This window comes from Aquarana catesbeiana, linkage group LG01 (genome assembly GCF_042186555.1).
Source record: "Aquarana catesbeiana isolate 2022-GZ linkage group LG01, ASM4218655v1, whole genome shotgun sequence".
Lineage (NCBI taxonomy): Eukaryota > Metazoa > Chordata > Amphibia > Anura > Ranidae > Aquarana > Aquarana catesbeiana.
The window spans coordinates 572,644,753-572,672,195 of record NC_133324.1 but is presented as its reverse complement, the minus strand read 5'-3'; the positions used below and the strand labels follow the sequence as shown (position 1 = coordinate 572,672,195).

Sequence of the window (27,443 nt, the reverse complement as noted above, 5' to 3'; positions counted from 1 at the left end):
GGGGAGCACCGTTTGCCAGTGGAGTGGAGTGGAGGATCAGATGAGTATCTTTCTCTTGGCTTTCTCCTCTCCCCTGGACAAAATGAGCACTTAATCCTTGCAGTGTGCCCCACTGCAAGGATTAAAAAAAGGGAAAACTTTTTTTTTGCCGGGAGTTGTGCTGTAAGTGATACCATTTTCCATTTTAACACTTTGATAGTTAGAAATATAAAAACACTTAACTTTAAGAAAGCAAATTTTCCAAGGATGAGGGCTGCGCTCCAGGACTTAGACTGGGAGGGAATATTGGCATTATTGGACACGGAACAGAAATGGGAATTCTTCAAAGACTGTGAACTCACTGCACAGTATATTCTCATGGGCAATAAGTTTAAAAGGCTAAAAATAAAACTTATGTGGCTCACGGCCAAAGTTAAAAAAGCTATACACAATAAGAAAAGAGCTTTTAAAAAATATAAAAATGAAGGAACACTATTGTTGTTTAACCGCTTGTTGACCAGCCGCCGTCATTATACTGCGGCAGTTAGGCGAGATCCCGTGAACCATCGTAGCTGTACGTCGGTCCCTTTAAGCGGCATAGCAGGCGCGCGGGGGTGCCGATGCGTGTGACCGGCGGTCACAATGACCGCAGGCCACGCGTGATTGCGGGCACGAGAGCCAGAACAGGGACGTGTGTGTGTAAGCACACAAATCCCTGTTCTGTGAGGAGAGGAGAAACAGATTGTGAGTTCCTACTAGCTAGGAACAACGATCTTCCCCCAGTCACTCCCATCCCCCTACAGTTAGAACACACACTAGGGAACACAGTTAACCCCTTGATTGCCCCCTAGTGTTAACCCCTTCCCTGCCAGCGATATTTACACAGTAATCAGTGCATTTTTATAGAATTGATCACTGTTTAATTGTCAATCTTCCCAAAAAATGTGTCAAAAGTGTCCGACCTGTCCGCCACAATGTCATAGTCCCGATAAAAATCACAGATCGCCGCCATTACTAGTAAAATAAATAAATAATAATAACTATAACTATATAACTATAGTTATAGTTATAGTAACTATATAGGTTATATAACTGTAACTTTTGCACAAACCAATCAATATACGCTTATTGTGATTTTTATTACCAAAAATATGTAGAAGAATACATATCGATCTAAACTGAGGAAAAAATCAGCTTTTTTAAAAAAAAAAAGGGAATATTTATTATAGCAAAAAGTACAAAATATTGTGTTTTTTTCAAAATTGTCGCTCTTTTTTTGTTTATAGCACAAAAAATAAAAAACGCAGAGATGATCAAATATCACCAAAAGAAAGCTCTATTTGTGAGGAAAAAAACCTGTCAATTTTGTTTGAGTACAGCGTTGCACGACCGCGCAATTGTCAGTTAAAGCGACGCAGTGCTGTATCGCAAAAAATGGCCTGGTCATTAAGCAGCCAAATCTTCCAGGGCTGAAGTGGTTAAATGTTACAAAGAATATAACAGAATATGTAAAAAGGAAATCAAGGACACAAAAATTCAAAACAAACGACAGATTGCAAAAGATAGTAGGACAAATCCCAAAAAATTCTTCAAATATATTAATAGTAAAAAGGTCAGGTCTGAGCATGTAGGCCCTTTACAAAATAATCTAGAGTGGGTGACTGGGGAAAAAGAAAAGGTAAATTTATTAAATACATACTTCAGTTCTGTGTATACAAAGGAGCATGGGGGAGCTCAAGTCCATAATGGGGATGGTATTGACAAAGCCCCAAATGATCCACAATGGCTCAAAAGTGATATGATCCAGAAATATTTAGACAGAATAAAGGTTGATAAAGCACCTGGACTAGATGGCATCCACCCACGGATCCTAAAATAATTGAGCTCTGTCATTTCAAAGCCATTGTTTCTAATTTTTAGGCACTCGTTAATGACTGGAATGGTACCACTGAATTGGCGTAGGACCAATGTGGTGCCTATATTTAAAAAGGGAACAAAGTCTTTACCAAGTAACTATAGATCTGTTAGCTTAACTTCTATAGTCGGGAAGATACTGGAGAGTTTACTAAAAGACCACATAGATGAGTTCTTGCTGGAAAAAAATATTTTAAGCAACAGACAGCATGGGTTCACGAAAGACAGAAGTTGTCAAACAAATCTGATTTCTTTTTACGAAGAGGTAAGTAAAACCTTGGACAGAGGGGTGGCTGTGAACATTGTATATTTGAATTTTGCAAAAGCGTTTGACACAGTTCCCCACACAAGGCTAATGTGTAAGGTAAAGTCTACAGGCTTGGAAATATCAGTTTGTAAATGGATAGATGGATTGTAAATGGATAGAAAACTGGCTAAAAGACTGAATTCAGTGGTTAATGATTCTTACTCTGAATTGTCTAAGGTTATCAGTGGTGTACCCCAAGGTTCAGTGTTGGGACCTTTACTTTTTAATATCTTTATAAATTATATAGTGTCTGGGATTAAAAGTACTATTTCAGTCTTTGCAGATGACACCAAACTATGCAGTGAAATAAAGACCTTACAGGATATCTCAAATTTACAAGCTAACCTCAATGCACTGTCTAATTTGGCGACTATGTGGGATGAGGTTTAATGTACATAAATGTAAAGTTATGCACTTGGGGGCTAAGAATATGCATGCATCATACATGCTAGGGGGGGTACAACTGGGGGAATCCGTAGTGGAGAAGGATCTGGGGGTTTTGGTAGATCATAAGCTCAATAATAACATGCAATGCCAAGCTGCGGTTTCCAAAGCGAGCAAAGTCCTTTCTTGTATTAAGAGAGATATGGACTCCAGAGAGAGCAACATCATTTTGCCCCTGTACAAATCATTAGTAAGACCTCATCTGGAATATGCAGTTCAGTTTTGGGCACCAGTTCTCAAAAAGGATATTTGGGAACTGGAGAAAGTGCAGAGAAGGGCAACCAAACTGAAAAGAGGAATGGAGGAGCTCAGCTATGAGGAAAGATTAGATGAACTTAATTTATTCTCTCTTGAGAAGAGGAGATTAAGGGGGGATATGATCAACATGTACAAATATATAAGGGGTCCATATAGTGAACTTGGTGTTGAGTTATTCACTTTACAGTCAACACAGAGGACAAGGGGGCACTCTTTACACCTAGAGGAAAACAGATTTCATCTCCAAATATGGAAAGGTTTCTACACAGTAAGAGCTGTGAAAATGTGGAATAGACTCCCTCCAGAGGTGGTTCTGGCCAGCTTAGTAGATTGCTTTACGAAAAGCCTGGATTCTTTCCTAAATGCACACAATATAACTGGGTACTGACATTTATAGGTAAAGTTGATCCAGAGAAAATCCGATTGCTTCTTGGGGGTCAGGAACAAATTTTTTCCCCTGCTGTAGCAAATTGGATCATGCTTTGCTGGGGTTTTTCGCCTTCCTCTGGATCAACTGTGGGTATAGGATTGGGTATATGGGATTGTTTGATATTATTTTGTATTTATTTATTTATTTTTATGGTTGAACTAGATGGACTTCTGTTTTGTTTTCAACCTGACTAACTATCTATCTATGTAACTATGTTTTGGAGGGTAAATATCTGGGGGTGCACAAATTATGTAAATGTTGCATTGGGAAAAAATTACAGAATTTTTTTTTTTTAAATGTTTGACTATTGACAAAAAACCCTAAAAAAGAAAGTTTACATAAATTTGCTACCAAAATGAACAAAATGTTCTGAGACCCAGAGCGATTACAGGAGAAAAGGGCCCAAAGATTTAAGTGGTTAAACAAATTAGGGTACCCCAGGAGCTGTATGAAGTACACTAGTTGAGAAACTGCAGTGTGCCCAATTAAGATGTTCAGTGAGCTTCACTTCAATAGGCTGCCACACTGATATGATGAAATGATGCTCTGAGCAGTGCTATCAGAGAGGACAGAGTGTTCCTCCATAACCTCTACTTGGCTCATTTCATTACACAATGCACTCCTCTACTCTTGCTATACAGCAAATTCACAAATGCCAGTATGGCTTTAGTTCATATCCAAACTCTTCTGTTTCTTACTGAGCCTCAGGTCATGCTTATACAATGGTTTGATTCAGCATGCTACCTGCAAGACTTTTTTTTTTTTTTTTTGCATTAGACGTATTACATGGTTCAAACAGACTGCATTATGCCTTATATATAGAGCAGTTTTCTCAATGACAGTCAGTTCATTCAATAACAAACACTGGGAGCTAGGAAGTTTTCCTTATGGGTTAATGGCTTGATGCACAAGATTAAGCTTATCGTTATGTTTACATGAACACATTCCTCCCTTCAGGCCATAGGTTTTGATTCAAGCTATTGAGATATGAGAACATCCAGAAGATTTATCTGAACTAAAAGCAATAAAATCCCACCTTATCTAAGCCTGCAGCCCCTCGCAGAAAAAAATTCCATTCTGACTCAGTGATTTCTCCTTTCTGTCGCATGGTCTCTATGCAGAGCATAAAGCTGTAAATAAGCTTGTGCTGTTCAAAAAGGCCTCGTGAAACATTGGTATAAGCTGAAAAAAGAGTTTGCTTGAGAAGGGTTGCTAGACGGGTGTCAAGATCATTACTCTTTTCAGCAGACTCAATTGTCATGTTGAATAACTGAAAAGAAAAAAAAAATATGTCAGCAGAAAATGCGCACAAGCATACCTTCGAGGAGTTCCAAGTAATTGCAGAGCATACAAATAGAAGAGGCACAAAATAGTATATTTTGTCAGTTGTATTTTTAAGTACAGTTCACATTTTTCACTTAAGGGATTATTCATTGCAGTATTGCAAAGAGCATTGATGGTGTGTGATGTGTGGTAACTGACAGCAGACAAATTTCAGAATTAAATGAAGATATATCTTTTTCATTTGTAGCTATGTTTACACTATGGTAATCACTACTTTTCTTGCTACTTCTTTATTAAAGCTTAAGGAGAAATTCCAGGCAGGATATACCAGCTTGGTCTAGCTTGGACCAATGTAACTATGTATATGCCATACTTGGCTGATCACTGAAGACGAAAATTACGGAGACACCACTACTTCAGTGATCTCCACTAAGTGGCTGCCTTGCTGCATTCTGAACACAGGAGGTCAACCATCCAGCACAAGCGTGAGTCAGAGAATGGTTAGCGCATGAAAATGGGAACTGTTCTCTGAATGGCACCCATGCCAATCGGCCAACTTCCTGTGTCTACAATGCAGCAGGGCACAGGATTGGGAAGCTAGTGGAGATCACTGGAGTAGCGGCGTAGTAGCGCTGTCTGCTTCAGTGATTCCCAGCTTCCAGGGGCATTGGCCAAGTATAGTATACGCATAGTCCAAGCTGGACCAATATAACTACTGTATGTATAAAATATCGGTACCTGTAATTCCTTTTTTAAAGTGTCACATCCTTATAAAACACATATACTTAAAGTGGAGTTCCACCCAAAAATGAAACTTCCACTTATCTGCTTCACCCCCCACCACCCCGAAAGGTGCCACATTTGGTAGGTTTTAGAATATTTTGGAAGTGTCATGTTTAAAGCAGAAATGTATGTACAGTATTTTTTTTATTTATTTAAACACTCTCTCCCTTCAAATTATAAAAGCTCCCAAATCTCTACTCACTGTATTCACACCTCAGAGTTGCCTTCAAGGATCTTCTCCATCATCCAAAACCAATAATGGTCCTCTTCAAGGGTGAATGACAGTTAGCATTATTCATCTTCTTACCTATGAGCCCAACCTCCTCCCCAGATAGCAAGGATAACTTGCCATAAATTTGTGGCAGTGTTGAATTGTAAGTCTTGTTGACTTGCTGCATATTTTCACTGGCAAGTTGTGCACTTGCAGAGCACTTGAAGCACAAGTTCAAGTTGACACTTTTCCAATTTGTAGCAAATTTGCGTATCGAGTCTCTAGCAAGAACAAAGTTGCAGTGGTGAGTCTACTGAAAGAGCTCTGCAAGTTTACAGCATGAAAATTCAGCCACAGTGACCCTGTGTTCGGAATGAGTATTGCACAACATAACTGAACTAGAACTTGCAGCAGACTTGCAGAATGTTTGCAAAGAAAGTTGATCTAGAGTCATGCAATGTGGACTTACTGTAATTGTGCAATAAACTTGTGAAGCCTGGCAAGTCTAGCAATAGCTTAGCAAGTCATTTTCAAACTTGCAGCTCAATTGCTTGCTATGTGGGTCCCCTCGTCCCCCTGGATTTGCCTCATTAGCAGGCTTGCCTGCTGCCCATGCTAAAGAGGACAACACGGGCCATGATTTCTCATGTGACCACGTGGAAGATTCCTGGAATTCATATCCTGGTACTTTTTCAAAATCAGGTGCAATAGTAGTGTTTCTCCACTCCAGTCCTCAAGGCCCCCCAACAGGTTGTGTTTTCAGGTTCTCCATTATTTTGCACAGGTGATTTGAACAGTTTCACTGCCTTAGTAATTACCACAGCCATTTCATCTGAGGGAAATCCTGAAAACATGACCTGTTGGGGCGCTTTAAGGACTGGAGTTATATACTGTGCAATAGGGTACAGGAAGATTGGTCATTCTGGGATTAAAAAATACATTAAGGCATGCTTTAAGTATTATCTACTCTTGTGAGACTTCATATTGTTCACCTGTTACCATGGCGATGCATCCATTAAAAGATGTGAAAGTTAGGTATAACAAGTTGAACTGTCAACATTCCATGTCCTCAAAATCTAGCCTATTTGTAAGAGGCTTACGAAAAATAGGATGTGTTTTTTTTTTATTTTTTATTTTTTCTTTAGTAAGGCCTAAATTTAATTCTGTTCTGGCGATGGTCAAATTTTGGATATCCTCTTCCTTTCTGTCACTGGGACTTGAAGTGAGGGTAAACCTTGACAACAGCAGGGTCACAAACAGCAATAAACACCTGACAGAAGTCCTATCCCTTTAGGACATTTCTATTTAGGCTCTGATTGTCATTCTGTAGTGCTAAAATATGTAGACAAAAATCTGAACGGATGTTGTAAGAAAAATATAATCTCTATAAATATTTAACTTACCTGTTTGAAATACTTCAATGAGAATTGATACATTGGGTCTATTTCTGAGAGACTGGCAATGACAAAATACACAACAGACCCTTGGGTGGCCACTGTCCTGTACTTTTCTCGAGCTGCATTTATCTTTTGTTCTGTGGCTTCAGCTTCTTGCAGTCTAGTTTTGATAGCACCTGAAGTTATCTACAGTCCCAAACAAAAAAGTTAGATCACAAGATACAAGTAGAGAGTCCATAGTCAATAGGTGAATGAACGGCTGACCTTTGACTCTTGAAGGGTATTGATAAGTTCCTCATTGTCCAGGATATTCCCCTCTGAAGTAAAAAGTAGCTTTAGTATCCGTTCCTCGATCGCTTTTAACTGGTTCTTGTCAGAATTTATGCGGATAATAAGCTGGTTTCTCTGTTCCTCTAGATCTGGTCTTTCAATCCTTACAACATCACTGAAAATGTAATATCATAATTAGTACATTCACACACATAGTTACATAGTTACACATGACACGTGATATATGTTTCCATAAATTAAATATACTGTAACTCAAGAAGATAAACAATGATATTTTCAGTGTGTCAAAAAGCTTTTCCAGATTGTGTAGTCCCTTAAAACATACTACAACATAGCCTGAAAATCCCTCAAACATTGTGAAAAACTTTTGTTTATTAATCTTCCTGCATGTTAAATTACAGTTAGAAACCATTTGTTGGAAGCCACTAAGGTTTTGGCCTGGAACAGAACATTTCAATGGCTTGCATACTAATTCCACAAGCTCCTCTTTTAATAATGCTTCTGGTTTATGATAGCACGGGCAGATGTGCAGCTGGTAGCAGACTGTTGGTTCTGTACAGAAGAATATTGCATGACAGCAGTAAAAACTGTCTTATACTTTATATCAGTGGTCTTGAATTAAAATTCATGGGGGTCCAGTTTGTAAAATTTTCTTATGGCAGAGGTCCGAATCTCATGTTTGTGCTATAACACATCACAGCCCCCTTTTACAGCACAGCCCCCCCCCCCCCGTATATTAGTGTTCCCAGCGCCCTCTTCACATCACAACCCCCCTTAACATCACAGCTCCCTCTTTTACATCACAGATCACCTTAACATTACAGTCCCCTCCTTTAAAGCTGTCTAACAGTGCTTAGTCAGTCTTTACATCACAGTGCCCCCTTTATACAGTGTTCCCTTTACACATAACAGTGCTCCCTTTACACATCACAATGCCCCTTTACACATCACAGTGCCTCCTCTACACATCACAGTGTCCCATTTAAACAGTTTCCCCTTTGCACATCACAGTGCCCTCTGTACACATCACAGTGCCCCTTGCAGTGATAGCCCCCCTCTCCTCCTTTATATTACAGTTCCCCTTTCATCACTCATCCTCCCCTGTACAGTCTTACCAGGGCAGAGGCACATAGCAGCTGGGTATTCTCTCTGTTTGATCTCCTGCCTTGCCACCGCTATCATCCTTACAGCAGGTGGAGGTGGGAAGAGCTGCATATCAGGACAGAGGGCGGGAGCTGCCCAACTTATTACATTAACAAGCGGGTGATTACTGAATCCCACCCTCTGTCCCAATATGCAGCACCTCCCATCCCCGCCTGCTGTGAGGATGATAGCCGCGGTGGGAGACCAGAGAGAGAGAATACCCAGGTTGATAAATGGCAAGGCAAGGTCCAAACAAGACTGTCGTTCGATCCGGGTCCAGACCCTGGTCCGCCATTTAGTGAAACCTGCTATACTGTATAAAGTCCACTACTAAATTGCAGGGCAATGGGTAGTGAGGTTGATTTACTACAGGCAAATAGACTCTGCAATTTGCAAATGCAGTTGCACTTATTTTCCCCAGAACTTAGAGAATGTAGAGAAGCTTCACTTTGTAAAGAATACCCAATTAGGTGCAAGAAAAATAAACAAAAAATTTGCATTTTTGCTTGCGTTTGATTGGATGATGGAAATCAGCAAAGCTTCACCACATTCACTAAGCCCTGTGGAAAATTATAGCAACTGCATTTGCAATGTGTACAGTCTATTTGCCTTTAGTAAATCAACCCCATTATCACTGATATTCCATTTATAGAAACAGTGAAAGCACTGCTGTGCAATGCACAATATTAAATCAGTTATACAGATTAACAATGTGCCAATTCAAGTACAAACCTTTCTTGACCACAGGGTAATTGAATATGAGAAATATTTCAGCTTTTCAATTTGTTGCTTGTTTTGTAGATTTTTATAAAGCTGAGAAAATGAACATATCGGAAATATTTTCTCTTTTTTTTTTTTCTAGAGTTCTGCTTTAATATTTAGGTTGCAGATGTCTGGCAGTTAAAAATGGTTTACGTGCCTTTTTAATGCTACTTCAAATAAATACCCTTTATAGTGATGGTTTAAATTGAAATAAGTTTTTTTTTACCTTCCTCTGGATCAAATAGGGCAGTGGTTCTCAACTCCTGTCCTCAAGGCTCACTAATGCCTTTTTTCCACTGAGCGGATTGGTTCGGTTCGGTACGGTGCGCTAATTTGGGTGTTTCCATTATGAAAGAGGCCCATACAACTGTACCGCTCCATTCAGGGTCCTGCTTCAGATGTGGGGCCATAGAAAATGGAACGGTTCGGTTAGGGCGGAGCTACGATACATTCCACTGATTGGCTGACAGAAAACCCTCTGCTGTGCTATGCTGAGGCATTTTTTCTAAACCTTGTATGGTCCCTTGTGGTCCCACTTGCAGTGGAAACACTCACCAGAATAGGACCATTCTAGGCCATTTAAACTGTACCGACCCGAACCGATCTGCTCAGTGGAAACGAGGCATAACAGGCCAGGTTTTAAGTATTACCTTGTAGAGGTGCAGACTAGAATACTGCAATCACTGAGCAGCAAATTATATCACCTGTGATGTATTTCAGTTATCTTGCAAACCTGGCCTGTTAGTGGGTTCTGAGGACAGGAGTTGAAGAACCACTGAAATAGGGGATCAAGGGTTTTTAGAATGCAAAGCAAATCTTTTTTATATAGGGTTGGACTCAAGGTATATTTAAAACTAAATTACCTTAGCAGCTGATCCTCAAGGCCAGATCTGGTCACAGTGAAATTGATTACAGTCACTTTAATGCACACCTAGAAAAAAAAGATACAAATTAGAAGGCAAAGTTATTATGAAATATCAGAAGACAAAGTGTCTATATTGGTAAAACAGGAAACAACTGGTAAATATACCTGAAAATACATGTATAACCTTTGACAACATTGGAAGCAAGATCAATGGTGAGCATTGATACATAGCAACCAATCAGGAATCAGATATTAACTTTCCACATCTTAGAGCATTCTTTCTAGAGTTGATTTTCAGTTGCTATGAATTTCTGCATTCCACTATTAGCCCTGACAAAATTTCTATAAATTCAAGGCTCAGTGGTGCCGATCCCCACTTCTGTCCCATTTTTACGCTCAGTGGTTCTGTTTTGCAGTACAGGTTGTGGGGCTTCTTTGTTTTTTTTTAGGTGGTCAAGCCTGATTAAAGCTGCCTTATGCTGCAACTAGAGGAAGCTGTCAGGACAGCCTTTCTTCAAGCTGCTGCAGCCACGATACACAGGTTTCGGTGGGCCTTGATCTGATTGATGACATCCAGGGATGGACTGGCCATCGGGACTACCGGGAGATTCCCGGTGGGCCAATGGCTCAGTCTGGGCCACTTTCACTTTCTGGCGCATCTGCGGTGCGCGGCGATCTACCCGTCAACCACCAACAGCTGGCGCCTGACGGGTAGATCGAGATTAGCCAGCATGCAGAGTAGCGCAGGGAGCTTCTGTAGTAATAAGTTCTCTCTCGTGTCATCACGCTGTTCTCCGGCGGCCCCGCCCCCTCCTCTCTTCTCGTCTATACCAATTGGCTTGTAGGATCATCTGGTATAGACGAGAAGAGAGGAGGGGGCGGGGCCGCCGGAGAACAGCGTGATGACACGAGAGAGAACTTATTACTACAGAAGCTCCCTGCGCTACTCTGCATGCTGGCTAGTAAGACCCCACAATGTGCCCTGATGATGTGCTATGTGCCCCGCTATGTGCCCCATCATGTGCCCCATCATGTGCCCCATCATGTGCCCCGATCTGCTATGTGCCCCATCACCCCATCATGTGCCCCATCATGTGCCCCAATGTGCTATGTTCCCCATTATGTGCCCTGATGTGCTATGTGCCCCATCATGTGCCCCGATGTGCTATGTGCCCCATCATGTGCCCCATCATGTGCCCCGATGTGCTATGTTCCCCATCATGTGCCCCGATGTGCTATGTTCCCCATCATGTGCCCCGATGTGCTATGTGCCCCATCATGTGCCCCGATGTGCTATGTGCCCCGATGTGCCATGTGCTCCATCATGTGCCCTGATGTGCTATGTGCCCCATCATGTGCCCCGAGCCCTGATGTGCCCCGATGTGCCACGTGCCCTAATGTGCCATGTAGCCTGATGTGCCCCATAATGTGCCCTGATGTGCCCCATCATGTGCCCTGATGTGCCATAATGTGCCCTGATGTGCCATGTGCCCCGTGCCCTAATGTGCCATGTGGCCTGATGTGCCATGTGCCCCATAATGTGCCCCATCATGTGCCCTGATGTGCCATGTGCCCCGTGCCCTGATGTGCTATGTGCCCTGATGTACCATGTGGCCTGATGTGCCCCATGCCCTGATGTGCGATGTGCACCATAATGTGCCATGTGCCCCATCATGTGCCCTGATGTGCCATAATGTGCCCTGATGTCCCCCGTGCCCTGATGTGCCATAATGTGTCCTGATGTGCCATGTGGCCTGATGTGCCCCGTGCCCTGATGTGCCATGTGCCCTGATGTGCCATGATGTGCCATGTGCCCTGATGTGCCCCGTGCCCTGATGTGCCCCGTGCCCTGATGTGCCATGTGCCCTGATGTGCTATGTGCCCCGTGCCCTGATGTGCCACGTGCCCTGATGTGCTATGTGCCCTGATGTGCTGTGTCCCGATGTCCTATGCCCTGATGTGCCTTGTGCCCCGATGTGCTTTGCCCTGATGTCCTGTGCCCTGATGTCCTGTGCCCCGGTGTGCTGTGCCTCAATGTCGTGTGCTCTGATGTTCTGTGCCCTGATGTGCTGTGTCCTGATGTGCTATACCCTGATGTACTGTGCCCTGATGTGTTGTGCCCTATTAGCTGATGTGCTGGGCTCTGTACCCTGATGTGCTGTGCACTGTACCCTGATATGTTGTGCCCTGTACGCTGATGTACTGGGCACTGTACCCTGATATGTTGTGCCCTGTACGCTGATGTGCTGGGCACTGTACCCTGATATGTTGTGCCCTGTACGCTGATGTGCTGGGCACTGTACCCTGATATGTTGTGCCCTGTACACTGATGTACTGGGCACTGTACCCTGATATGTTGTGCCCTGTACGCTGATGTACTGGGCACTGTACCCTGATATGTTGTGCACTGTACGCTGATGTACTGGGCTCTGTACCCTGATGTGCTGTGCCCTGTACCCTGATGTGCTGTACCCTGATGTGCTGTACCCTGATGTGCTGTGCCCTGATGTGCCTTGTGCCCTGATGTGTTGTGCCCTGATGTGCCTTGTGCCCTGATGTGCTGGGCTCTGTACCCTGATGTGGCCTGATGTACCGTGACCTGATGTGTTGTGCCCTGGGCCGGTGTGGATGAAGTCCAGGGCCACATTTTTGTCCCAGTCCAGCCCTGATGACATCTACAACAAAAGTATCTGTTTTTTACCCCAAACCAATAAGAATGTTTCAATTTAAAGACAAAAGCGAGTATAAGATATGGCCATTATACCCAAATGTGATCAGAATTTCATAAAGAAGTCCAATAGTATGTGAGAGGTATAACATTATGTGTATTAGATGTAGTAGCCAGACTTTAGTTTTGTTTTTGTATTGAAAACAACAATAAAATTTATAATCTGTTGCTAAAGGCAACACAGTCATTTCTGCATGTTTATAGATAACACAGAAGTTCAAGACTCTTACGAAAAATGGTTTGGTTTGCATGTAATCTGCTATTTGCCACACCACTGTTACTTAATTTTCACTCTGGGCTCAGCTATACGGGTGATCTTTAGTTGTAAAATAACTACACAAAACCATTCACTTTAGTAATATTATTCACCCTAACATTGGGGTTGATTTACTGAAACTGTAGAGTGCAAAATCTGGTGCAGCTGTGTATGGTAGCCAATCAGCTTCTAATTTCAGCTTGTTTAATTAAGCTTTGACAAAAAAAAAACTGGAAGATGATTGGCTATTTCTAGCAGAACTGCACCAGATTTTGCACTCTCCAGTTATAGTAAATCAACCCCACTGTCTGCTTGCGAATTGTGCATCGTGCTACAGGATAGCATATAAATGCAAGCAACCAAGTAATGCATGCTAAGTCTTATAAATAATCACCAATGTGTTTTATGATGAAACTCCTGTAGTATGAGAGCTAGGGCCTTTGTCATTTTCATCAGTGCAAATTATTTAATGTATTTGACTGTAGAGCAAATCTTTGAAAATCACCCTAATAAAAATATAATCGCTTTACATAGCAGAACATTTAGCTGAAATCTATTGCAATTGCCATATACCAGAAGATATTAATTTTTTTTTTCGAAGGTTTTCAGCTACATTAAACTGTTATGAATATTTGTCTACCAGCATGTGTGACTCCACTAAAAAGGTCAGTGCATCTATTCGGGGAAAAATATTCGTTTACAAATATAACAATCTGACAACTCAGTGAAGCAATGGCTGCTGCAGGCTGCTGTAAATACCTATAATCTTCCAAATCAATTATATTTAATAACACTGACTAGATTATTATACACAAAGCACAGCATTGACTTAACAAGCTAGGCTCAAAACGAATTTCAATTCAAGGTTTTCTTTATACTTATTTTCACAAATGATATGTACACAGTGTACTGACGGCTGCCTTACTTTCTCTGTCTCTTGTGGTAGATAGCCTGCTGGTAGACAGTTTAAGTTTCCAACTTTCCGCAACCAGTTGTATTGTGTTTCCAGAATTAAATAGACATACTGTATGCAATATTGAAAGCAAGCCTTGCACTAAAATGGAAAAATTGTCAATTACATTCCAGCCCTCCCTAGCCCTGGTCCTTCTAGTGAGATTCTGGGATTGCTGAGTAACCAAAAGCTTGTGATAAGATGCTCCAGGACTATGCAGAAGTGTTTTATCGTAAGAGGGTAAGTAAGGCATAGATGAGTGAGTTTGGGGTGGAGGAACTTGATTGGCCTACACAGAGTCCCGACCTCAACCCGATAGAACACCTTTGGGTTGAATTAGAGCGGAGACTATGAACCAGGCCTTCTCGTCCACATCAGTGCCTGACCTCACAAATGCACTTCTGGAAGAATGGTCAAACATTCCCATAGACACACTCCTAAACCTTGTGGACAGCTTTCCCAGAAGAGTTGAAGCTGTTATAGCTGCAAAGGATGGGCCAACTCAATATTGAACCTTACAGACTAACACTGGGATGCCATTAAAGTTCATGTGCGTGTAAAGGCAGGCATCCCAATACTTTTGGTAATATAGTGTATATGACAGTTACCACAGCAGTTCTAGGTGATAATACTAAGGCAACAATAAATCACTGGAGTAAGAAACAATAAACCACTGGAGTAAGAAACGATAAACCACTGGAGTAAGAAACAAATGCTAATAACAGGTAGTAAGTTCAACACCCCACTTTTTGAATGCTTTAAATCTTTTCCCTGGCTAACAGCTGTGCTCGTCTCAATTCATACTCCTTAGTGTAGTCTAGAGCTGCAGAACTGGTAGCTGCCAAATTATATCTTCCCTTCTGTAAATGTAAGTTCCCTGGCAGTCATACTGATTCCCTTACCTCAATACTTTAAATCATTGACCTGGAACGAGAATGTAGATAAGGATTTCTGACTTTTCTCTGACTTTTCAAATCTGCTCACTGTTTCCTTGTCAGTGACATTATTAAAGTCAGTGAGTCAGCATAAAAAAGTCAGTCTACTAACCTTTTCACAAACAAGTCAGCCCCATGGTAGCCACATTAATTTCACAATAGCATTACTTTAATTTACTATTAACTATGCTAAAAACTGTCTTTTGTAAGCTTTGTTTAACCACCATGATCTTGCCTAAATTTTAATTTTGATAACATATTTTGGGGACTACCTGCAGGACAGTGTTATGCCAAACATAACTGCAGATCGTCTCGATTCAGCATCACAATGATAAATGCAGAACGGCTGTTTTTCCTTACCTCAGGAAGATAATGTGGATTTGGCATTTTAGTCGTCATATAGAACCTAAAGTTCTTGTCATAATCAATATCAGAGTCTCCAAGGCGAATTAGCATTCTCCCGCCTGACACAAAGGTCTGCTTCAGAAGAATTGGCTCCAGAGCAGGATCTAAGCTTTCCTTCAGCTTTAATTAAAAAAACACAGAATCATACATAGCTCAAGTCACAATTATTGAACACTTTGTGAATTCATGTAGATTATATATCTTTTAAATATGTACACATTCTAAGCTCAGTTTAGAAAAGTTCATTGTATTATGGAAAATTTCTTTCTAATATGTTCCCTTAAGTATACATTGGTATATGGTTTTTAGGTTATCCATTTGTAATGGGTATTTCAAAAGTCTCAATACTTATTTCCACATATATAGTGTTCACTATATAGATGTGTTTTTTACATGAAAGCCCTCTGGTCATTAGTATAAAATACAATATTTCAGTAAATCAATCAATTCATTTCAGAGTAATGAGTACTGGATTATGTATGTTAAGAGAGTAAACAATCCGCAGAACCATATAGTGTAGCTTAGGGAAACTAATTTATGAAATGCTTTTATTAATACTTTGCATTTTCTGAGAAGATAGCTAGGCTGACACCAACCAACAGGCCTCTATAATTTGCAGTCATCAGAAACACATTTAGTATTTTGTGGTATTTGTTTTTTGCCATCTTAAGAGGGAACAATTTGTGCTGTTTGCAAGCAGATGTGATCAAGCTTGAAATGGACATTGGCTTTGGTCCTCCATCAGAATTACTAGCATGGAATCACAGGATAACTTACCAGGGCCATATCTCAGTCCCCTTGTGTCCTAGAAAGACAAGAATGCCCTATCACAGGATACTTCACTGAAGGGTGTTAACTGAACTTTTATTCTGTGCTTTAGGCCTGAACTTCTTAAAGAAGGCACGCTGCAATGCTTTCCAAAGGTAACAGTGAGCTAATAACTCATTTTATTATGTTAAAGGCTCTAAAGTTGGTTTTAGTTCGTTTCTAACAGCTTGGAAACACCTTCTGGTTGTTTACTTTAAAATGCTGATTGCCTACCAATATTTGGTGGAAAAACACACTGCCTGAGTTACACATTTTGAAAATTCAGTTCTCCATAATGCTTATAGATACAAAGATGAATATGAGTTTGATTTAAAGTGTTTTCACTGCTTGTTTAGAATCTGTATATACTTTAGTGTGTATGATCTGGGCACAGGTTCACTTCAAGGTCCATAGTTTGGAATAGGCGCATTTTAAATTTTACCAGTTATGTAGCGTGATGCTGTATGTTGCTTGATCTAAACTGATTGGACCGTTGCACTATATAGTTGTTGGTAAATCTATGATTAATGAAGGCATAGAAGAGAGATGATTTAGACTTTAGATTCAGTTAGCTCTTCGGTTTTGCTATTAAAGTGTACTTGCTGCATTGTATCATTTTACTCATCTGTAGGAACCTTAGTCTCTCCACCATTGTCAGCTTTTGTATTCATTTGATTGTTTTAATAAATAAAAGTAAAGTTTTATGACCAAGTGGGTTTATTGTATGATGTGATTAGCACATCGCTCTTTCAGTAGAGGTGAGTGTGAATTCCCACATAGTGGTCCATTTGTATTGTTAGTAATTTGATATTTTCAGGCATTTTGTTATAGATTAGTAAGGTATACTGGTAAATTGGCAGCTTAAAGTGAACCTGTTTCTTAGCTATAGTGCCATATTATATGGGGGAATCATGGAACCAGCTTTGAGGCTCTAACTCCCTCCACTGTCCCCTCCATATTACAGTAAAAATTGGCATGCCACCTTGGAAGCTTAGGCAATGAATGGCGGGATCTGTTAAGACTTATTTTCCCATCTGGACTGACAGTATAAAATTCTTCAGGGCCTGGAACTTCCAAATGCCATTTCATATCTAAAATTACTTTAAGATTAGGCATATGTCAGCAAACATCATTGGACTGATTTACTAATGAAGCTGAGAATCTTCACTCATAATATTATGTAAATATCTAGTTCAGTGAAAAGCAGATTCCTGTTTAATCTGCACATGATTGTGGGTTTAAAGTAAACAGAATTGTCACATGATTGGTATCAATTTACTAAGTGAAGATTCGAAAATGCTTTGGCAAATCACCCTCTGTGCAGACATGGAAGCAAATAAGTAACTTTCTCTTTTAAATGAAGGAAAAAGTGACAATTCCACAGATGGTACATTTGATAACAAGGTACAATTTATTCTTGTAGTGGAATACTTATTTGAGCTTAACCACAAAAGTAAAGTGGCTAGGATTTAACATGTATCAAAATGGTAAGTGAAAAATTAAATTTCGTCCCTCCCGTAACACAAAATGAAGCAATTTACAAAAGTAAACAATACAATAGCAAGTATAAATGCTAATTAGGAAAAGAATGTGCAAGGGCAAGTCTAAGCAGAGCATACTAATTACGCTCATAAGAAGAAAGATCTCTAGAGATCGTCTTCTCTTCTACCCATACTGTCATGTACGATATGCTTGTTATCCAGGGATTTTACGAGAACCAGCTCAGCAACACATTGGAAAATCAATGTGAAAGAGGAAGTTCTATTTGTCCAAGAACTACCTTGTGAATGACAAGGGCATTGACTGAAAAGAGCCTTTGTACTATTCATTACAAACACACACCAAATTCTCCCTGAAAAAAGCCTTTGTTTACTCCATTTATTACAAAAGTCTTCAATGGCAAAAAAATATATAGCATAATTCCAACCAAGGGAGATTTGACAATGTATGACACTAGTCAAGCCATTCTAAATGTTATCTTTCCACTCTGCAGATAGGAATATGTCAAAGGCAGTTTCCTATTACCTATTGTGTTAAACACAATAAAAAGATTACAGGATTCTTCTTATTGACAATGATTTTGTTTCCTTTGATGCAGTCATAATTTTCAATTGCCATGAGTATTGGTCACCAGTGGTAGAATGTTTTTATGAAACGTTCAGCAGACAAGACAGTGGTCTGCCTTTTAACCATCTTTCATTTTTGGAAAGAGACCCTGTCACCAGACTTGCGCTGCCAATTGGACTAAGAATAAGATCATCCATTTTAAAAACAATCTTCCCATAAGATTATATTTGCCTTTGCAATATTTTAAAGCGTCGCTAAACCCACCATAGTACAATCAGTCTGTATGTGCAGTAAGAATACTTGTTATATTCACTATGGAACCTAAGGGGTTAATCCTGCACCTTGTGTATAAAGGCTGTTTGATCCCGTCTTCTCTTACCCCCCCCCTTCTTCCACAGCCCCCAATCCATCTGCTGATAGTACAGAGCCCTAGGGGGCAGTCTGCACATGCACATTTGGTGTGTATTGCTAGAGAGTTTTTTTTTCTTGCAAGGGTGCATGTATGTAATTAGCACAGGGCCAATCAGCACTGTCCAGATAGAGGGTCAGGGGTCATGCAGCCTCATAGGACAGTCAGAGGAGTATTAAAACTCTTCCTACAAGCTTTAACCAGTGTTTGGCCAGACACTGATAGAAGTCACAAGACTGCTATATATTGCTGATGAGAAAAGGTATTTAGCAGTTTATATTTACTAAAATTGAATTTCCATGTTCTGTGTACTGTGGGAGAACAGATATAGTGAATGCAGGGTCCTGGATTTAGTAACACTTTAAGTGTATGTAATTTACTAGTAAAATCTTTGTTTAGATGTCCAAAAGCCCTGAGATGCTGCTGGGCCCTGGCATCCCAGATGCGATGTCAGTAGACTAATGCCGCGTATACACGATCGGACCTTCCGATGGGAAATGTTGAATGTGAGCTTATTGGCTGAAATTCCGACCATGTGTATGCTCCATCGAACATTTGTTGGCGGACTTTCCGCCAACAAATGTCGGCTAGCAGGTTCTCAAATTTTTCACCAACAAAACTTTGTTGTTGGACTTTCCAATCGTGTGTACACAAGTCCGTCACACAAAAGTTCACGCATGCTCGGAATCAAGTACGAGCCGGAAGCGCTCGGTCTTGTAAAACTAGCGTTTGTAATGGAGATAGCACGTACGTCTTGTACGTCACTACGTTTGTAATTGTTGGCCAACATTTGTATGACCGTGCGTATGCAAGACAAGTTGAAGCCAAGTGGTGCTGGCTGTCACATGGTCATATGCTTACACACATAAATGGAGGAGCTCCCACTTGCGAGGAGTTACTACCCGCTTAGGCTCTAAGGAAAGGGGTTCTCCCCAGAAACGCGTCAGCCATCGCCCCATCAATTGGATGTCCAGGTCCCGATTACGTTTTGATGTCCACTACTGCGTACCTGCAGCTATTGTTCATGTTTAACGTACATGCTCGTTTGTGAGTATCCATCTTTTGTTGTTTTATCTTTTTAATAAACGCTTTTTGTGGTAATGCACTAGGTCGGTGCACCCTCTTTTTTTCTTTTTATCCTCGACAAGCTGAAGCCAACATCCATTGAACAAAAATCCACGGTCTTGTTGTCGGAAAGTCCGATTGTGTGTACGGGGCATAAGAGTCATATTTCCTAGCAAGTTCAAAGGGACATTAGAATTGAATAAAAAATTGTTTATGAAAGGTGAAAAATGCTGCCCCTGTCGACTCTAAGCCTGAGAACTGAGCAATCACATGACTGCTGATTGCTCAATTCTCCTCTTTGATGCAGTGAGCAGTGACAGTAAGTCAATCCATTCTGCCCCTCCAGCACTTTCTGGAGCACCAGGCTGGAGAATGGGTGGGTGCAGCTGACTTTAGCTCTCAGCTGCGTGCTGAGAGAAGATGCCAACTGTCAATAAGGTTGCTGGTTGGATCCCAACAATATGGTCAGAATCTTTCCAGAGCCTGAAGCAGCTCTGTGATGCCAGACAACAGCTGGCATTAGCCTGGAATCGGCAGATTTAGGGGCACAGGAAAGAACAAGTAAGTGCACTCCTGTGACCCACAGGAGAAGTATGGCCCAAAAAGCTTTGGCCATACCTCTTTTTTAAGATGTTTGATTTTCTGTGCTTTTACCTTCCTTTTTGCTAAGTTGGTGACTAGGACTCTTTAAGGTAACAGACATCAGTGTTAAACACCTGAATAGTAAATAATATTTTAACAGCAGTCACAAGAATACAGTGCTTATACTATAGGTGTGTGCCTGTTCATTTTTCCTGAGTGCCTTCACATCAACCATAAAAAAAAAAATTCAAGACAATATAGCACATAAAATTAGATCAGCTTGTGCTTACCTCTTCTAACAAAACTGGCAGCCCAAGCCTAATAGCATTCTCCAACGTCCGGAGAAAGCCAGCATCCGTCAGTTTAATGACTTTTAAGCCATTTTTAGTTTCTCTGTTTCTAATCCAGCGATTAGCCTGAGGTATGAAATTTAAAGCATTACAAAATGGTTGATAACAAGTGTTCATCCTACACTTTTGCTGTAAGAATACTTGTTGCAGTATCAAGCTGCTGGCAAAAAAAGCTACTAAAAAGTAAAGCCAACTTAGAACCCAAATTACCAAGCGGCTCCTGCAGGGGTAGCTCTAGATTTCTTGAAAAAGTCCCTCAGACAGTGTTAAAAAAAAGCCACAAGAATGCACTTCTGTAATGGACTGGAGGACATTCTCACAGGATTTTGAGTACCCAGATATATCAGGAGGCAGCAGTGAGGCATGGTGATGCCACCAATGCTTCCTGGAAGCCAGGACTGAAGTAAGTATTTATCTTTTTTTACATTATTATTTGTAAAGATATTTTTGCAGCTAATTTTGTTTGGTTGGTGGGGGGCTGACAAGAAAGTGGACCTTCTATTTTTCATGGAAGGTCCTCTTTAACCTCCTTAGCGGTATTCTCGAGTGTGGCTCGGGGTGAATTTTCAGTACCAAAAGTGGTAACCCCGAGCCACACTCGGGATTGCATCGCAGGATCCAGGCAAAGTTACTTACCTTGTCCCCAGGATCCTGCGATGTCTCCCCGCTGTGTGTGCGGGCTGTGTCTCCACTCGATTCATCACAGTGCTCCATTCCCTGCGAGCATTGCGACGCATGGAGACGGAGCACAGCGCCAAATTCAAAAAGTAAAAAACACACAATACATACAGTACACTGTAGTCTTACAGATTACATAACTGTATCAAATTATTTCACATCCCTTTTGTCCCCAGTGCTTTGTATAGTGCCCTGCATGCGGTTTTATATTATATATACTGTTCTTTCTGCCTGGAAACTGGAGATTGTCCATAGCAACCAAAAATCGTCCCTTTACATCAAAAGCGGTTTGTGGGGAAATCCGTCATCAAACACTGAAAAGTAATGACAGCGACAATTCTGCAACTGAGCAAATTTCAGTGTTTTTAATTTGATTACATTATTGAATAATTTTTATTATTATTATATTATTATTTGTTATAATTATTTATAGTTATTTATTATATTATAATTTATGAGTTCATGTTTCAAACTTTACCATACCCGGGATGTGTACTAGACTCTTGTTTGGACAGATTTAAGTGAGTTATTATGCCAAATTTCCATGCAAAACATTGTACTGCTTTGAGCATCAAAAATCTGACATAATCATCCCGCCAGGGAGGTTAATCAATGATTTACCGTGACAAACAAAAGTGTCGGAGACACCAAAAATCTTCTCTCTTTACAGCTTCTAAAGGGTTCCCTGTACAGTTGTTTAAACAGAGAACCCTTGTCAATGAATATGTATTTATATATAATAGTGTATTATGTATAGTTAAAATGTCCAGAATACAAGACAGAGATTTGGTAATATTGCCTATTAACAGTTAGTGCTATATTACAGGTGCTATACAAACAATGGTAACATCAACATTAAAAAAATGTGTTAGGTATATAAAGCAAATAACTCTTGACAAAATCAACTATCTATTGATCCCAAAGTAGCTATATCCTATAGATCAGCAAACAATACCAGATATAGCTCTAAACATACAGACAACTATATAAAAAACCTTTATGGGCTCAAATCACACAAAAAATCATGCACACTGAATTGTGTTGGATTTCAAGGTTTGTGGACTAAAATGTACTTTTTGTACACATATTTATATGCATAGGATGTCATTACAGTATTTAAGCACATAGTGTTTTTTATATATATAAATTGAGTGTATTTTTAGCACTAAAACTAGTAAAACTTTAGTAAAACTGTATTCAAAGAAAAGCCTAATCTCATGACTTCAGACAAATATCCTCCTAATGACTGTAAAGGAAAATAAATTATCATTCTTTTGTGGATTTCTGTTCATGTATTATTTGACATAGTATAGTACCTGATCTTGTGGGTCAATCATCAGGGGCCAGCGTCTCCCACGAGTAACCAATATGCCATTTTCAGTGGAAACAAGATCACGTGGTAATCCATCTGTATTCCATTGGCGAATTTCATAGGCATCACCCAGAATATTTATCAAGCTGAAGTTTGGACTTATAGGAATCTCTAGCTCTTGACACGTTTTAATCCAACGATCAATTAGCTAGAACAAAGTAAAATATAGCACAAGCACAATATAAGTTTAAGTATCATCCAAAACATAGATAGCTAATAGTCTCGGCTATGAAAAAAATATATATTGTGCTTCTTTCCAGGGATAAACACAATGGTGGGTGTGGGTGATCCCCGCCGCACTCCACTTGAGTGCTTCTGTCAGTATACAGCCTCCTCCAGTCTGAACATCAGATATCAGATATTAAAGCCACATATTGTAACTAAAAAAACAGATGAGACTAGCTCAGTTACACAGCTTGAACATGGAACTGTTTATCTGAACACAGGTACATAGACACACATTCAGGGGACAAGCCCTTCTCCTTTGCATAATGAAACAGGGTGGGGTAGACTTTACCTCCACCAGTAGCATGACACGGGTGGATTCAAACTTCTCATCAGTAGCCGGTCTTTGGGAGGGGCTGCTGGAGAAATCCCCCCCTCCCCTCTCACAGCTAATCCACAGAGACATATACATCCCATAATAGGTTTCTCCCAAAGCAGACAGACACAGTAGCACAATGGAATACAGCCACACCCCAAACGACCCAACACCCATAGTATGAGACAATATACAAATATACTATATATATATATACATATATATATATATATATATATATATATATATATATATATATACACAACATTCCAGTGTGGTTGTACAGTGAGTCCGATTAGTAAAGATCAGACTGGGGTTCTCAGTCAACCTGTGCCCCTTATAGACACAGGGTAAATTAGACATAGGAGGGGCCGGGGGAGCTGAAACAAGGGTTTCCCAACCTCTCCAAGGGATTCTGGGTTCCACGGGCCCCCCCCGCGCAAAGTGACTCCCATCACAGTGGGCATCTATGAAATAAATTGCAGCGCTATTCATCCTGATAATGCATGCACATTTGTTCTGTGCGAATGTCTGCAAAATCAAATGTTATTAATCTATTTTCTCTCCAAGCTGGATACTCTTCATTCATAAGAATAGCATGTGTTATGGCCATTAGATGGAGCTGAAGATCATAGTAAATAAGTATTAATTTACTATGATCATCAGCTCAATCTAGTGCCAATAATGTGCAACCTTGAAAGAAAATACCTTTAAGTGGTTTTAACACTTTTTTTTTAAACAAACATGTTATACTTACCTGCGCTGTGCAGTGGTTTTTCACAGAGCAGCTCTGATCGTCTTCTTTTCGGGCCCCCCACCAGTGCTCCTCCCCCTCGAGCAGTGCCCCCAGAGAAAGTCGCTTGCCCTAGGGGCACTGCTGCATGCTCGATCCCGAGCCACTGCCCTATGTGTCTATAAGACACATAGAGCCATGCCTCAGCTCCGTCCCCTGCTTTCTCCTCATTGGCTCACTGGCTGTGATTGACAGCAGTGGGAGCCAATGGGCTTCCACTGCTGTCTCAGTCAATGAGGAGGAAGAGTCCAGGGACAGTCAAGCTATCGTGAACATCGCTGGATCAGAGGGAGCTCAGGTAAGGATTGGGTGGGCTGGGGAAGGGAGTCTGCTGCACACAGAAAGTTTTTTACCTTCATGCATAGAATACATGAAGGTAAAAAACCTTCAGCCTTTAGGAACCACTTTAATATTGGCCTAATAACATTTGATTTTGCCAGCATTCGAATGGAACAAATGTACATGCAGTTTCAAAGGACAAATAGCTCTGCAAATTTATTTTTAAATACAGCTCAGTGGGAGCAGCTATTACCAACCTTTTTAAGGCCTGTCTATAAGGTCATTGGAACTACTTTTCTAATACAAATCAATGAGAATGCAAAAGTAGCTTAAAGCAGGTTGGTGCAGTTTGAAAGGATGTTAAATGGCAGTCAAAAGTAAGTAGCTGCAGGTTAAATACACCTCTTAAAGAAACCTTGAATGATTTTTGAAGCATCTCAAACTAAGCTACAATGCAAACTGAATGCACACTGCATTTGTCCATCAATGCTGTACAAGGTGCACATTCCAGAGCAATATTCCTGATCCTAGTTTCACTACTTTGCTAGCCATTATCCTGTAACGTGCATGCAGCTAGTGAAGTCTTAACTTCTATCCTGCATATTTTTTTGAGGTCAGTGACTCACTGGGTAATCAGCACCCATATTTCTATCCTTGTGGGTATAACGCTAGGTAAACAGGTTATACAGTTGAAAAACATACAATTTGTAATTTTGGCCACCTATTCTTCAGATACACACACCCCTGCAAGACTGTAAGATCTCTTTGGTAGTTTCCGATTTAGTATTACAGCATCCTATGTCAACTCGTTGCTTTTTGGGAAGAGATGATTATGTTGATTCACAGAAGACTTAAGATGAAGAGGTGATGTAAGTAGGTCCCTTTAACTGGGCTATTATGCCTGGAGAGCAGGAAGGTCTGCCTGATCATGTGATCACTTTGACTGACTGTCACACTATGATCTTCCAGCTCACGACCATTACTAGAGACCAGAGGCTGTCTTTGTGCTGAGGATATGCAGTGAGTGTGCTCTCAGCACAGAAACCTCTGCTGCCCATGGACGCACATGTGCAGTGTTTGGGTATTAAAGAACACCCATTTTGCCAGCGCACATAGGCATTACATGGGCGGCATAAGGTTACTGGTCTGGTGGAAAATGTGTGTAAATCACAAGATTGGCTGTACAGAATTACAAATCCATAGGCAATTATAACAGTAAACATACTGTATATGTACATTAATTATGTATATACCAGTTTAACCATAGTTTGCCTTATTGAATGTTCTTAGATCTAGCCATAATTCTGAGGACTGCTTTAAGAGATTAGTGAACTAGGAACAAATATGTAATTAATATACCCCCCTTCCCTTTCCCCGTGATTTTCTTGGGAAAGACACATCATTAATGGGTATTACACAGCTCCTGATATTTTTAATTACAGTAGTGACTGGCATTATATTTTTACAGGCATCAGAATTGTCATTATACATTTATATACACCAAGGCCTGGCATTTACAATAAACATTTTAAGCCTCACACTTCATATTCACATTAGGCTACTCATTTCAATTTGATGACTCTGAACAAATACCTGCTATTCTTATATACTGTATGTGTTTATGTATTGCAGACCATCATTGCCAATGCAGGGTACATTGCTAAGTTGTTCTTATGCATGCTAAGTTTGGATCACTTGTGGGTATCTGTGTGTTTTCTGGATGATCACACATAAATTAACATATGTACATAAACTTGACAGATTTGGAAGTTATCTCCAATTTTCCATGAAAGTAATAAGTCATAGTTATGCTACTTCGGGCATGATATATTTTTTCCTTCTCAGCTTCCCATGGTGAAGTTTAACGCTTCGTGAGCTCAGCCCCAAGAGTTACTGCCACATAGCATAACAACGGAACTAGCCTGGGGAGACTATCAGAGTAGGACTGATTTATCTGGCTCACTGCATGCTTCACTTATCATACTGACAGCACAAGAGAAGAAACTTCTTCTTTATTGCAACAGTGATACTGTATATCAGAAAAAGTACCCATATATGAAAGGATCGACTCTTAATTATTGATCAGTTAATTAAAGAGTAACTCCACTTTTGTTGAGAAAAAAACATTGCCCTCTGGGTGATCTATGTACATTGCACGGATTATAACAACTTTTGTTCCAGATTCCTACCTTTTGTTATTCTGAAGAAATCCCTGTGTGTTCCTCTGAGCTGATAAATGGGTCTAATGGGAGTGATTTCATAATTATCTATCAGGTGTGCACCTGCAGGGCTCTAATGAGGAAATCTGCTGGGCCTGCATCCCTTTAGATGTGTTCCTACTGGGAGTGTCTCACCAAAAATTACATTTTTGTTGCAGGGGATGCCTGAAATCTGACTTGTATCTTAGGCAGACTTCTGGGAAAATTGGTGAGCCAATCACACATCAGGAAATGATGTTCTGGGGAGTGGTCAGTACACATTCTGTGTACAGAACAACTCCAGGCAGCCATATTGCAATGCATTCTCAGAAAATTACAGTGACTGCAGATTGAAAAGGAAAGGTAATTTTTAATAACACTCAATTACAATATGACTTGTGTCGCAAATGTATATGCTATATTATTTTTTCTTTATTTGCTATTTTTTTTCCTCACGAAAGTGGAGCTACCCTTTAAGATCACTTAAAGATTCAGACCTACTAATGCTATCTGGGAGATACAATATATATGCTAAAATCCACTACATTTCACTTGGTTCAACGGCATCTGAATTGCCCAAGCTACATTTAGCAGACCTTTCCTCACAGTTCGCTCTGCTTTGGGTTGCAGCCTCTTGGAATGTGGTTCTGTGCAGAGCAACATTAATCAGAACTACAGTGAGCAGTGTTCAGCCAGAATCAAGGAACTCTGTATTTAATAGGCTAAGATTCAGGGCCAGAATTAGAAAAAAAAAAAAATACTGAAATCTGTGGGGATTTGGTGAGCAGGATAGAAAGCTACATAAAATTCAGCTTTGAAAAATTGGGGAGCTGCAAGCATGCACTGGTGGGCCAGTTAGTAAAGCAATGATAAGTCCTGGCATCTGATAGCCATTGTTATCTTTTTTAATGTTATGTCTCCATGGGTTCATTTTAGGTGCCTTTTTACTCTTATCGAC

General features: G+C 40.4%; 1 protein-coding gene across 1 annotated transcript in view; it reads right to left on the bottom strand.

Annotated features, from left to right (window-relative positions):
* DNAH6 (dynein axonemal heavy chain 6) overlaps window positions 1-27,443 on the bottom strand; it is a 416,108-nt gene that overhangs the window by 90,839 nt on the left and 297,826 nt on the right. Inside the window, exons 55-61 of the mRNA XM_073597481.1 lie at window positions 22,619-22,822; window positions 20,565-20,690; window positions 15,300-15,464; window positions 10,067-10,134; window positions 7,272-7,452; window positions 7,014-7,193; window positions 4,369-4,602 (exon numbers count right to left, since the gene is read on the bottom strand). Coding sequence (XP_073453582.1) covers window positions 4,369-4,602; window positions 7,014-7,193; window positions 7,272-7,452; window positions 10,067-10,134; window positions 15,300-15,464; window positions 20,565-20,690; window positions 22,619-22,822 — 1,158 coding nt within the window. The remainder of the gene's footprint in view (window positions 1-4,368; window positions 4,603-7,013; window positions 7,194-7,271; window positions 7,453-10,066; window positions 10,135-15,299; window positions 15,465-20,564; window positions 20,691-22,618; window positions 22,823-27,443) is intronic.